Below are 13,537 nucleotides of genomic sequence, written 5' to 3'. Positions count from 1 at the left end.
CATTGGACTTTACTTCTCAGACAAGCAATATGGTCACCACAGTGACCATTTGAAAATCTTGCTTTCACTACTCCTGAATGAAAGTTTTTATTGTTACTCCTCCAGAATGAAAAATCATATGGACATATGGTTTTCTCCAGAAGACAAATTATAATGTCTTGTTCATCCTTAATGATGTTTGTCCCTATTGGAAATGGTACTAATCTAACATTGAGTGTGCCAACGAAAGCAATCATGTTTTGAAAAATTACAGATATGGTTTCATCTCTCATCCATTAAACGAAAGATGTGGTACAAATTCCTTGAATTTCCTTTTGGCTAATAGAGCTGTTTTCTGTTTGGCTTAAATGAAGATTGTTAATAAAAATTGGTCCCATAAATTTTAACCTTGGATCAGCAGAGCTGGTTAATGTGGAATGGTGGGGGGGTAGTTGCTCTCTAGGGAGATATGTCATCAATACCTAAAGAGAATTTGTTGAATTACATAACATTTGATTATGAACCAGCTGTACATGTTGTGGTGACAGATGAAGGTCTGATAGCTACTGCTTGGCTGACCCATGACCTTGAAAAAAAATTGGAGTGCATGGTACCATTATGTGGACATGCCTCCATAGCTAGAATATCATTGGAGTAAATTTTTGGTTTTTCTTTGTTCTTTAGATGAAGGTGATAAAGAGCCGCCAACAGCTCTGGTTTGGGTGTACTACTTCCTTGCTCAACACTTTGACCATCGAGGAGACACACGAAAATCTTTACACTATGTGGATCTAGCAATAGAACACACACCACTTCTTATAGAACTATATGTTCTTAAGGCAAAAATTTATAAGGTAAGTAGATCACAGACAAGTTTTCAAAACTAACACTGCAGTTTACTGGACAATTTTTATAATTACAGCTGGAATATGTATCTCTGGCATTTAAAAGATTATCTGGCATTGTTTTTGTTTTGCTTTTCAGTAACAATGTGAAGAATGCTTTAATACTGTGCATTGGTAAATGCATTATGAACCAAGTCATAGGAGATGGCACAAATAACATGAATGAGCACCTTGCTGTGTGAAACTGAAGAGCATTGAGGTCAGGAAATGGGGTAAAGGCATTGGGGCAAAGGGCAGGATCATTAGCATTGCTGATTTTATGTTCAATATCAATATTACACCACCTGCTAGTGTGTTGCTTTTTTTTTCCAGTGACACTAAGTCACCAGTACAACCTAAATACTCTCTCATCCAGTTAGTAGTTGGAGACCAGAATTGAATAGAACATGATTCCAGTCTGATTTCTCCGTTACAGCTAAAATGTATTTTCATTTTTTTCATTTGACTGTCATTTTTCACCACATAATAGACTATACATGTTAGCCAGTATATTTGATGGTGAAGAACCACCAACCCATGGGAAGCTACTGGCAAGCTTTCTCAGATACCATTGTTGGAAGTGAATAATCTTTAACAGTGAGCACATTAAACCAGTGGGCTACCTGTAACCCTATTCAGCATCTTTCTCTCCCAAGAAGGAGACCAGGAAGTATGGTCCAATCTTTCCTCAGGATTGAGTTCAGGACAATGATGCCCACTCCAGTTTGGTGTTCTTGAACAAGTTCCCAGAACTGGTGTTTTGGGAAGTCATTTCCTTCTGTTGGGGTCCTCTGCTCATTCCAACCTTGTCATTCAGGTGATGAAAGAGGAGGAAGTATCAACAGGGTTGTCAGGTTGATTCATCTGCCTTTTAGACTTCGGTGCTACCCAATATCAAGTCAGACCTGGGCTCACCTCTTTGTTAATTGTTTGGAAACCCTTAGGCTAGAACCTAGTTGACAGTAGCCAGTCACATTCATTTTGTCTGCCTCATTCAGTCTGTTGAAGGAGGAAATGTATCTCAGACAGCAGTGTTCATAGAAGGTTATGGCTAAGATGTTGAGCCATGCTCTGTCAATGTCTCCAGTGCACTCTGCCAAGCTTCTCCGCATCTACAGAGATGCTGCCTTCAATATATCCTTGATCTTGTAGTTCAGTACAGAAGAAAATATATTCTCTATGTTGACTGAATAAGGAATCAGACTGGGAACATGTTCTTTTCAATTACGAGTCCCAGCTTGGACTGGGGACTTGGTGTCCTGGAAAAAGAAATGAATGCAACAGTAGCAGGTAAGTATTACATAATTAAATTAAGTTTTGCCCAAGAAGAAGTTATATTTTCATTTTAAAACATGAGGATCAGCAGAGATTGCTGCATAATTATTGATTTGGTGGGGTTTTCTTTTCATACAGCATGCGGGTGATGTTGAGGAAAGTGCTCGGCTGATGGACGAGGCACAATCCCTGGACACAGCTGACCGGTACATAAACTCCAAGTGTGCTAAGTACATGTTGAGAGCCAACCTCGTACAGGAGGCAGCTGAAATGTGTTCCAAGTTCACTAGGGTACGTTCTTCAGGATGTCCATATAAACACACACACAGTTGAGCTTTTCTGCACATATAAGGTTTCTGTCACTATTATTGGCAAAATTGCATACTGGATTCATCAGATTGACAAAAATAAAATCCTGCAGTACTTATAATTTGAAAAGCAGCAGTTGTCTCCAGAACATTCTGTTCAAAATAATGATAATTTTGGACACAAGATACATTTGGTTTTCATGATTTGCTATATGTTGGCCTATGTTAATGCATCACATTGTGGAAATTAAATGCATTACTTTGGACTCTTTCTGTCGGCATTTCAGACGAGGAACTTGATCAGGTTTATAGTTGATTTTACACAATTCACTGTGTTAACATTTGCACTAAATGGTAAGAGATCTTGAGCAAACTGAACCGATTTTGTAAAAATGATTAGTAAAAGTTCAACTTTTTATGAAAATAAGTAATTATGTTGAAGAGAAATGACAATGTAATGTGTTTTATGTCTCATTTATGGGGGAACAAATGCTAGAGAATTTAGAAACAGACTATCCACCAGGGAATTTCTTGACAATCCATTAAAGTGACAGGTTGGTTAGCAGACGATAAAGTAGGTGTGGGACAACTATGTGCAAAATTTAAAACTTGGAATATAAGATTCAGAAGTGTTCTAAGGTAAACATTCTATCATTTAAAAATGTATTTATATGTATGATTCTAAAAGATAAATTGCATTTTCTGTGTTAAAAGTTCAAGGTGGTCAGGAGGTACATCTTCATGTCAACATTTGGAAATCACCATTTTATATGCATTTAGAATAGAAATTTGGGATATTTTTATACACTTTGCAAATATTACTTACCAAAATTAAAAGATTATTGTTCTTTCTTGCTACAAATTGGATTTTTGACCAAAAACAATATGTGATCCATTGTTTACAAAAACAGCATATTGTTCCGCAGAATAGTACAACACACAGAATTGACCAACACGAATATATATAATGTTTAAAGGAAGTGTTTTACCTCTTTCAAAGGATCATTTATTATGCCTCCAGTACCTTGGATCCTGTTAAACCTACATACAGGGTTCCCACGCTATCAGGGAAAAAGTCTGGAGAAATGATAATTTTTTTCCCGACCATGGAAGTCCTTGAATCTTGCAAATATTGACAAAAGTCTGGAAAAACCCGTGAATTTTCATTCACAACTTGACGTCCAAAACAATTATGTAATTGAGTTGTAACTGAACTGATCATGAGTTAGATTTATCAAGTTCTAACCAGAATATTAGGAGGTTGCAGTATTGGTCATTCGGGTGCTTGTCATAAATATATTTGTTGAGACAATCCAAACGTTCATTGGATTAGATTCATCTAGTAGACGTTTAGTTTCACAGACAGCTCAATATCTGTATAAAAAAAATTCTGGAAGGTATGAAAACCAGTCTAGCATCACAAGAAGCCAACATGGTGGCGTTAAAGCATAGCCACTTAGCGGATGGGCTAAGAAACTTAAACGTTAAATCGAGTTATACCTGCATGGAATCGATATGAAAATTATTTATCTTCTCGGAAATTGCGAGTATTAAAATCATTATGTCTTTGATCTGCTGAAAGACGATAAAACATGCGTTGGTGAAATTTGAGCTGGTACTAGTGATTTTGATTGATAGTCACACGAGCACACAGACTCTCACAACCATCATTTTCAAATATTGTAGAAAAAATATTAAATGAAAGTTGTATACTGGTTGCAATAAAAAAACAAAACGAAAGAGCACAAAATTCTCTATATTTATTCGGAGACCTACTTCCGGAGTTTTGTTGTATCACGTGACTACCATGTTGACGTGCTCTCTCATGCAGGGAGCATACAAAGCAGGGAACCAGACTACTCTGCTTTATGTATCAGACTTGCCAAGTTTCTTGCATTTGTTCTCGAAATAAGTATGTTGAAAATTATGTTCTTTCTGGTTTTTACAGAAGGTATCAGACTTTCATTTAATATAATTTAAATTTTGTACAACGACATTAAAAAGGAGTTTGTTGTTGATATCACATGACTATTGGACTTCCGATGTCATTGTTTGAGAGTTGTGAAGTCGTGACTATTATTGCAAATGGCGAGTACCAGGTCAGATTTCATCTATGCTGAGTTTTGTCTAGTCTGTCAGCAGATTAAAGACATAACGATTATAATACTTTCCATTTTTGAGAAGAAAAAAAATTTTCCTATCGATTTCTTGCAGGTATAAGTCATTATAACATAGTTCAAGCTATCTTACAGTGGTGGCAGATCCCAAATTTTTTATTTGTAATTGCTTTGAACCCACACTCCATCCTAAATGTCCAAATGTGAAAAATGGGGTTGGAATATTCAGAGGAAACCCGGATTAGAAAAATGTTGAATCTCTGAGCTGAATTTTGGTGCAGAACTATTACACAGTGACATACAGCTTGAAGCATTGGTTTCAGATCTTAAACAGAGCACAGGAGAAATGGGAAATTGTTGTCCTATTTATTATATATTAAGAAACGATAAGAACCCATGCATCAGTATGGGTTTTGGGACTGGTTTATTGAACTACAAGAAGACCAGATGATTTTACAGAAAATTCAGTCCTTGTTTATACAATATATAATTTTGAAGGTCTTTTGTCAAAATTTAAATCAACCCTTTTGTTAATGTCTTTAAACGATGGAATTTTTAACCAATTGTCTTAAGGAGTTTAGGTTGGTTGAAAAATCTTGTTTGAGATTTTATTGGCACACATAAATTCAGGGTTAAACATTTTTTCGTTTCAAGATAAGATTCTGATACATTGGGTTTTTTTCATGGTCTGATAGCAAATGTTTACTTTGTATAACATGCACATATATTGCTCTAGAATTCTTTAGAAATAAAGGTTTGAAAGGAAACAAAACAATTTATACTCATTATGTTGTTTTCATGTAGCAACATAATGCAGGTCAGCAAGGTAAAGTTGGGATTTGTATTCTGTACATTAAAATGGCTTTAGATGCCAGTTTTTAGGAATATAGTAAGATTTGTTTCGTGTGACTCATTTGTGGTTTTGTACATGATCATCTTTTCTGGCATATGTTTTGGAGAGTATTGAAAGAGAAACATCTTCAGATTTGGAAAATGCATGTTTTATAATCCAGAATGTTCTTCAATCCCATTCAGTAATGGTCATATGTTAACCTTGAAAAAAATCAATTTCATCCTGGAAATTTATATTTAGAAAATTGTGGGAACCATGTACATATGAAAATTGCTTTATGGTTGCATCTCCAAAATAGTAATTTTACCATACCAAAAGTAGGTCACTGTGTCTTAATTTTCACATAAATGACGTATTGTGTCATTGTTTTAAGGCTCTTGGGTTCCATTTCCTTTAATTTGATATAATAGATATTGTCTAAAAGGTGCCATTCAAACAAACAAACAGTAACCAACACTTTGTACACATCTTGGGTCGTTAGTTCAGACTCCTGACCAGTGACTTAAAAGTTTATCCAGACTAGTCAAATTGGCTGTTATGCTGCACATCTCCTTGCAAGGCTCCAGAACCTGTTTCCTCATCATCAGTCTGCCATACCACCCAGTCTATTGTTTGCTAAGCTAAATATTCTCCTGTTGGTATTCAAGATTGCAAGTGACTTCCAACCTTTTTCGTGGCAAGTCTTTCAAATTTCAGGATCTGTTAATGATTATCCATTATTTTCAAAAAGTTTACAAGTTTATGTAGATGCATTTCCTGGTAAGAAACAAACATAAACTTCTCAAAGATGTTCAGAAAATAGATGTATGCTTTAGGATTTCTGGTGCATAAATGGCTAGCTTTTCAAATACCTTATGCAGATGACAGTACTTACTGTGAATCCACTGATTTGTTCATTTAATACCAATTTTTTCACAGTTTGTGGTTGCTGTAAACTATGAATTTAAAGACACAGACAACAATGATCCATGTGAATATCCACGGTGGAACAGCAATGATCATTACAAATATCCATAGTGAAACAACAGTGATCGTTATGAATATTCCTAGTGGAACAACAATGGTCCTTAATGAATGGCAATACTTGTAAATATCCATAATGGAACAATAGTTATCCTTATGAATATCCATAGTGGAACAATATTTCTTATGAATATTTATAGTGGAACAACAATAATCCTTAATCAGTCTCCAGTAAACAATGATTCCTATGAATATCTGAAGTGGAATAACAGTCATCCTTAGGAATATCTTCTCCAAACAACAAATTCAAGCTCTGATGAAACTGTCATTTTTTGCCAAACTTCTAAAGCTGATATGACAGTAATTGTACAGTATCACTATATTGTTCTGTGGAATATATTTTTTAACATGTTTTGAAACATTATTGTAGTAGTAAGTAAGACATTTTGTAATGATAGGGTCTTGACTATCTTTTATTTGCTTTTTAATATTAAAGTGGTAAAAAAATTGCATCAGGTAATACAAATATTACTTTGCAAGTATTAGCTCCTGCCTTTCCAATTGGTAATTTCAGGAAGGGGTATCTGCGGTGGACAATCTGAATGAAATGCAGTGCATGTGGTTCCAGACAGAGAATGCAGCAGCCTACCAGAGAATGGGCAAGTGGGGGGAGGCACTTAAAAAGTGTCATGAAGTAGATAGGGTAAGATCTATTCTTGGAAATCTTGGATCAGCAACCCAAACAGGTTAATGATTTAGCACCTTGTTTCTTATTTTTCTTTTTAAAAAAATTTGTATCAGAATTTTATTATTGTTGAGCTCATATTTGTGTGATGGGAGACATAACAGTTACTTTTCTGACAACATTGGAGGCATCAAAAGCATTGCATGGTTTTGGTTAAAGATTTTTATTTGCATGTGTTTCCAAAAAAATACTTTCATAATTAGCAGGAATAATTATACGGTTAACACAATTCAATCTATGACATGTTTGATCCTTTGACCATGAGTTAAGGTCACAGTCAAGGAAAATTTGCACAAAGGTTTAGGTTCAGGTTTATTTATTTGTTCATATGTATTTACTGAACTAATGACAGATTTTCTTCATACTTCTGAATGAACTAATACGAAGCCAAGACAATCTGTTTTATTACATGGTCACTTGCTCTTGAACCATGAAGTTGATGCTTTGTGTTCAGTTTATCAAAATAGATTAAAAAAATTAATAAAAAAAGCAATTTGAACAACAAACATTTGCCTAAGAAAAAGTTTAAACAAAAAGTCCACTACAGAATGGAATACACTGAGGAATTTCTTTCTATTCATTTTGTTCAGTTCAAAAGATGATGCCCCATGAAATCCTGTCCCTGATTCAGTTTTTATTTAGTTGGCAGGTCTGCATTTCTTACACCCTATGATGAATCATTATGAAGTTACAACATGCTTGCTAAACTGTTTGACTATGGGTCTATCAGCGTGGCTTTTATTGGGGGTTTTACATGCTGGCCCTTTCCCTTGTTTGTTCTGTCTCCTAATGATGAGAAGGAGTAGTATCTGTTGTCCACAAATTAATGTCCCCAGGATCCATTTTAGCATGCAAGAAATGTGTCCCTTGAAAAGAAAGAAGACATGAATTTAAAAATGTATATTTCCATTATTTGAAAGATGATTTTGAAATATCTATTTTTATTCCTCAGCATTTTGCAGAGATTATAGAAGACCAATTTGATTTCCATACATACTGTATGAGGAAGATGACTCTCAGGGCATATGTAGGGTTGCTACGACTAGAAGATGTTCTTAGGCGTCATCCATTTTACTACAAAGCCGCAAAGATAGCAATAGAGGTAAGGCTCGGTTTTTTTTTTTTCTTTGTTGAGAAATAGTGAAACTTCAGAAACATTTTTTGACATTAGGTTATATTCACTGATGGCTGCTGCATCAAGTTTAAAATCCTATTTTACTTGTTTTATCAAGTAAGAGAATAAATCCTTGTTTGCTTTATTGGCATGACCAGGTTGGTCCATCTTTTCATAAAATACAGGGATATTCAATTTGGTTTTTCTTTTTATCCATTTGCTCTTTTAATTACTGCCCATTCTACAAAGTCAAGACCTGTAGTCTCGAGTCTGTGCATTGCTTTGTCAAGAACTGCTGGGGCTTAATGGTTAGCTGGCTGAACTTGGAACTAAATGGGAGTGAGTTCAGATCCTGCCATCATATCAGTTCAAGTTGGATGCCATGGTGTGTCTTTGAGCAAGTCACTGTATTATTTTTGTCCTGGAATTTAATAATATACTTGTGTTGCTATGCCATAAAAACATTAAACCAAGCCATCGATCCATAAAGTTTCTGGTTTTTGCAAGATAACTTTATTGGGAAGTGTTGGCATTTTTATTCCAAATTTAGTATGCAGCTTTATAATGAGACGTTGAATTTGGAGCTTGGCATGATTGGTAATTTTAAGGTATGGACAAGTTATCCATAGCATCATTGTAAAGGTGACATGAATATATGCCTGCTTAATGGTAGACTTTGTGGAGTCGCAGTTAGTATCGTTGTTTGTAAAGGTGACATGAATATATGCCTGCTTATGGTAGACCTTGTGGAGTACCAGTTAGTATTGTTTGTAAAGGTGACATGAATATATGCCTGCTTATGGTAGACCTTGTGGAGTATCAGTATCATTGTTTGTAAAGGTGACATGAATGTATGTCTGCTTGTGGTAGACCTTGTGGAGTACCAGTTAGTATCGTTGTTTGTAAAGGTGACATGAATATATGCCTGCTTATGGTAGACCTTATGGAGTATCAGTATCGTTGTTTGTAAAGGTGACATGAATGTATGCCTGCTTATGGTAGACCTTGTGGAGTACCAGTTAGTATCGTTGTTTGTAAAGGTGACATGAATGTATGCCTGCTTATGGTAGGCCTTGTGGAGTACCAGTTAGTATCGTTATTTGTAAAGGTGACATGAATATATGCCTGCTTATGGTAGACCTTGTGGAGTATCAGTATCGTTGTTTGTAAAGGTGACATGAATGTATGCCTGCTTATGGTAGACCTTGTGGAGTATCAGTATCGTTGTTTGTAAAGGTGACATGAATGTATGCCTGCTTATGGTAGACCTTGTGGAGTACCAGTTAGTATCGTTGTTTGTAAAGGTGACATGAATATATGCCTGCTTATGGTAGACCTTGTGGAGTACCAGTTAGTATCGTTGTTTGTAAAGGTGACATGAATATATGCCTGCTTATGGTAGACCTTGTGGAGTACCAGTTAGTATCGTTGTTTGTAAAGGTGACATGAATATATGCCTGCTTATGGTAGACCTTGTGGAGTATCAGTATCGTTGTTTGTAAAGGTGACATGACTGTATGCCTGCTTATGGTAGACCTTGTGGAGTACCAGTTAGTATCGTTGTTTGTAAAGGTGACATGAATATATGCCTGCTTATGGTAGACCTTGTGGAGTATCAGTATCGTTGTTTGTAAAGGTGACATGAATGTATGCCTGCTTATGGTAGACCTTGTGGAGTATCAGTATCATTGTTAAGTTGACATGAATATATGCTTGCTTATTGTAGACCTTGTGGAGTATCAGTTAGTATCTTTGTAAAGGTGACATAAATATATGCCTGTTTATGGTAGGCCTTGTGGAGTATCAGTTTTGCATCATTGTAAAGGTGACATGAATATATGCCTGCTTATGGTAGACCTTGTGGAATATCTGTTAGTATCATTGTAAAGGTGACATAAATATATAACTTATATTTACAAAACAAAATCTTAGTTCTAACTTCAAGGTCTGTTACTAAAATGATAATACAGCATGTGGAATATATCAGGTAAGCCAGGTATATTTATAGGGTAATTATAATAACCTTGACCCAGACCTAAGTAACTGTTTACTTTTATTAATAATGATCCTAATATTAAACCCATACACATAGAGACTATTTTAGCTATGAATTAGTTGTTTGCAAAATAAAAAATGCATCAAAGATTGAGGTCAAGTAGAAAATTAACTTGATTTTATACAAGGTGAAGTCCAACATACAATGTTACATTATCAGATTATTTCTAGTGTTTTAATAGCCTAATTATATGCATTGCTTTTTCTTGCTTTCCCATGTAGGATATTCTTGATTTGCATGGATGATAAGGAATAATCAATAATCCACCTGTCAGAATTTGATCTTATTCTACATTTTTTGTGTGGTAAATATTGTCAGATCAATCACATAAAATGATAATTCCTTGAAACATGCATTAATTAAATCTAGTGTCCCAATGAACTTGACGTAGATCTTCTTTGACGTTTTGTTCATCTGTTTCGAAATATAATATTTATATGACTGCTTGGCTTAATTTTTTCTTTTTCCAACTAAATATACCATATGATTATCACTAGTTTCAATTCAAGGGAAATAAATAATCTCAGAATATATATATATATATATATATATATATATATATATATATATATATATATATATATATATGGATCACAGGTATGGTCAGTTAACATGATTGTGCCCATCATTTAAGAAATAGGCTTTGCACTTAGTGAAATATTTAACATGTTACCTCTTCTTTTATTTAGTATACATTTTACAGAATTGTAAGATAATTAATTTAATATTATGTCCTGTTCTAAATATTTACATTCATTTAGGGCTGTTCCATTAAAACATACATGGGACCCAGGGAAGGCACTTTTAAAGTGGGGTACTCGCCCATAGATGCAGTTTAGAAACTTCTTATCATTTTAATATGAACTCGGTAAAATCAATGTACCCTGTCATATATTTTTTAAAAACTGTCTTCCTTGGGTAGCGTGTATGTTTAAATGGAACAGCCCTGAAAATTGCCTTCCCTGGGATGCGTGTATGTTTAAATGGAACAGGCCTTTATAGAGCTTATTGTTCTAAAAAAAAAATTTGCAGTTCATTTACTTTTCTGGAAATGTATATTTAGTTGGCACCATATAGCCATTATAGTGCTGAGATGCCATGAAATGCTACTACTACTACTACTACTATTATTACTACTACTGCATGTAATTAGTAGATACATCCCACAAATATTCATTGTGTTTTAATTAAATGATCTAAATTCAACAATATTGAAATCCCAGTTCGATTGTCCAATTTTGTATTACATAGTTCCGTCAGTAATTCAAATGTTTAATAAGATTCCATACATTAGTTGGTGGTGCAGGGTATAAACAGCTACAGATAAGATATTTGATGCACTTGCTGGTTTTACTTTCACTTGTCACCATGTTTAGATTGGCCAGGAGTTCATGTTGACATTCTTTTGAAGACCTCCCCAAATGCTATAAAACAACCTCCATGTTGATTTTGATCTTTTCAGAAATTGATTCAGTCATCAGCATTGTTAATGGGGAAAAAAATCTTAATTTACTTTCAGTGATTGCAAAAATTTCAAAAACTGATTTTTTGCTTGACCAAGTTACATATATTGATATGCACAGATCTGCTGACCTGTCGAAAATAGTAATGAGATGCCAGGTTTTCTACACAGTTGTAACATACCCATGCAGATGTTTTGAATTAGATATATATTTCATTTTACAGCCAGTGAATAATTTCTGCACCATAGCATTTAATTTTTAGACCCAGAAATGACCTGTTTCCTGGAAGCAATGGAAAATCCAAGAAACAAACTTGAAGTGTTATCTAAATATTGTATGGTTTTGGTTATCCATTCTCCAACTTGAGGTTTGTGGGCGGTGTCATATTGAAAAACAGAAATAAAATGAATCTCATGCAAGGTTAGAAGATGATTTTCTTTTTCATCACATGTGAGCAGTTCTGTTGGATATATTTAACTTTTTTTGCAAAAATAGAATCTAGTATATCATATGATCTGTTTGCATTTAAATACTCTTTAACTGAGTTGTTCATATGTTATTTTAAGATGTGAAGAATTGTATTCACATTTTTCTTTACATTTTCTTTCAGATTTATTTTAAATTGCTTGACGATCCATTAAAAGATTCTTGTTAATATGTATTTTCAGATTTATTTACATTTACATGATCATCCATTAAAAGACAGTGATAAAGACAGTTCACAAGATACAGGTAGGTAATTCAGATAATTAATTTAACTAGATACATATGTACATATGCCTAAACTAAAGCTTTGCAGAGTTCACTTCTAATGGACTTCATTTGCACTCAACCTTAGCACACTTCTAATATAGACTTCATATATACTCGACCTTAGCAGAAGTGCACTACTCTTTAACTATATTTAAACTTTGAATTGTACTACATTGTATGTCATTGGAATGGATGGCACCTGCTTGCCCAAACATCTCGTTGGGGGACTGGCACATGAAAGAAGAAAGCAAAGGTGACCACACAAACTGTACAAAGACTCCTTGGGTGACTACCTAAAGTGGTGCTGCCATAAACCATCAGAGCTAGAAAAAAAATAGTGAGAACCAAACCTGCTGGTATGCCCATATCTGCAAAGCATCAATTGACTTTGAAAATGAATACTGGAAGCAGATTGAGGAAGCCAGGGAGCATCACTACAGGTCAGCATCTGTGCCTGTAACTATAGTGGACTTCCAATGTCCCATCTGTCAAATTCTGCAAGTCAAAAGACGAGGACAACAGAAACATCACCATGCCCATTACACAGAACTCGTTCTCTTCGGATTTGATGGACTGCCATTATTAGTCTGTACTGCATCATGAACAGTAAATGTATCTATAACACTAATTTATGCAATGTACTTCAGTGTAAGATTTAGCTTCAATAGTTCTCTGTTTTTCAGTTGTTGTGGATGTTTAGTGTAACAAGCAGAAGTTCAGAGGTCTTCCATTGTGTGTCAGGGACTTGTTATGTCAACAGTATTAATTTTATTTGTAAGCACAGTAAACATGTAAATCTTGCCTGCCAATGCTAGATGCGATACACAGTCAGAGACTTGGACTGTTTGGGTGCATTTAGAATCTAGGTCTTGGACAGATGAACCATCAATTTATCAGAGACCCAGCTGTGTCATGTGATTGCACAAATCATGCAAACACTTAGAAATCTGTGATGCATGAGAATTCCCACCAATTAGTTCAAAGTTGCACAAGTAAAAAACAAAATTGTTTATTGAACTGTTAAAAA

General features: G+C 34.8%; 1 protein-coding gene across 1 annotated transcript in view; it reads left to right on the top strand.

Annotated features, from left to right (window-relative positions):
- The window catches only part of LOC149796755 (N-alpha-acetyltransferase 15, NatA auxiliary subunit-like), a 95,280-nt gene that overhangs the window by 55,295 nt on the left and 26,448 nt on the right, over nucleotides 1-13,537 (top strand). Inside the window, exons 12-16 of the mRNA XM_089961409.1 lie at nucleotides 664-833; nucleotides 2,277-2,429; nucleotides 6,954-7,082; nucleotides 8,077-8,226; nucleotides 12,426-12,489. Of these exons, the coding sequence (XP_089817535.1) occupies nucleotides 664-833; nucleotides 2,277-2,429; nucleotides 6,954-7,082; nucleotides 8,077-8,226; nucleotides 12,426-12,489 (666 nt within the window). The remainder of the gene's footprint in view (nucleotides 1-663; nucleotides 834-2,276; nucleotides 2,430-6,953; nucleotides 7,083-8,076; nucleotides 8,227-12,425; nucleotides 12,490-13,537) is intronic.

This window comes from Sinohyriopsis cumingii, chromosome 6 (assembly GCF_028554795.1).
Source record: "Sinohyriopsis cumingii isolate HCF-2022 chromosome 6, ASM2855479v2, whole genome shotgun sequence".
Taxonomy (NCBI): Eukaryota; Metazoa; Mollusca; class Bivalvia; order Unionida; family Unionidae; genus Sinohyriopsis; species Sinohyriopsis cumingii.
This window is presented reverse-complemented; position numbering and strand designations above follow the sequence as displayed.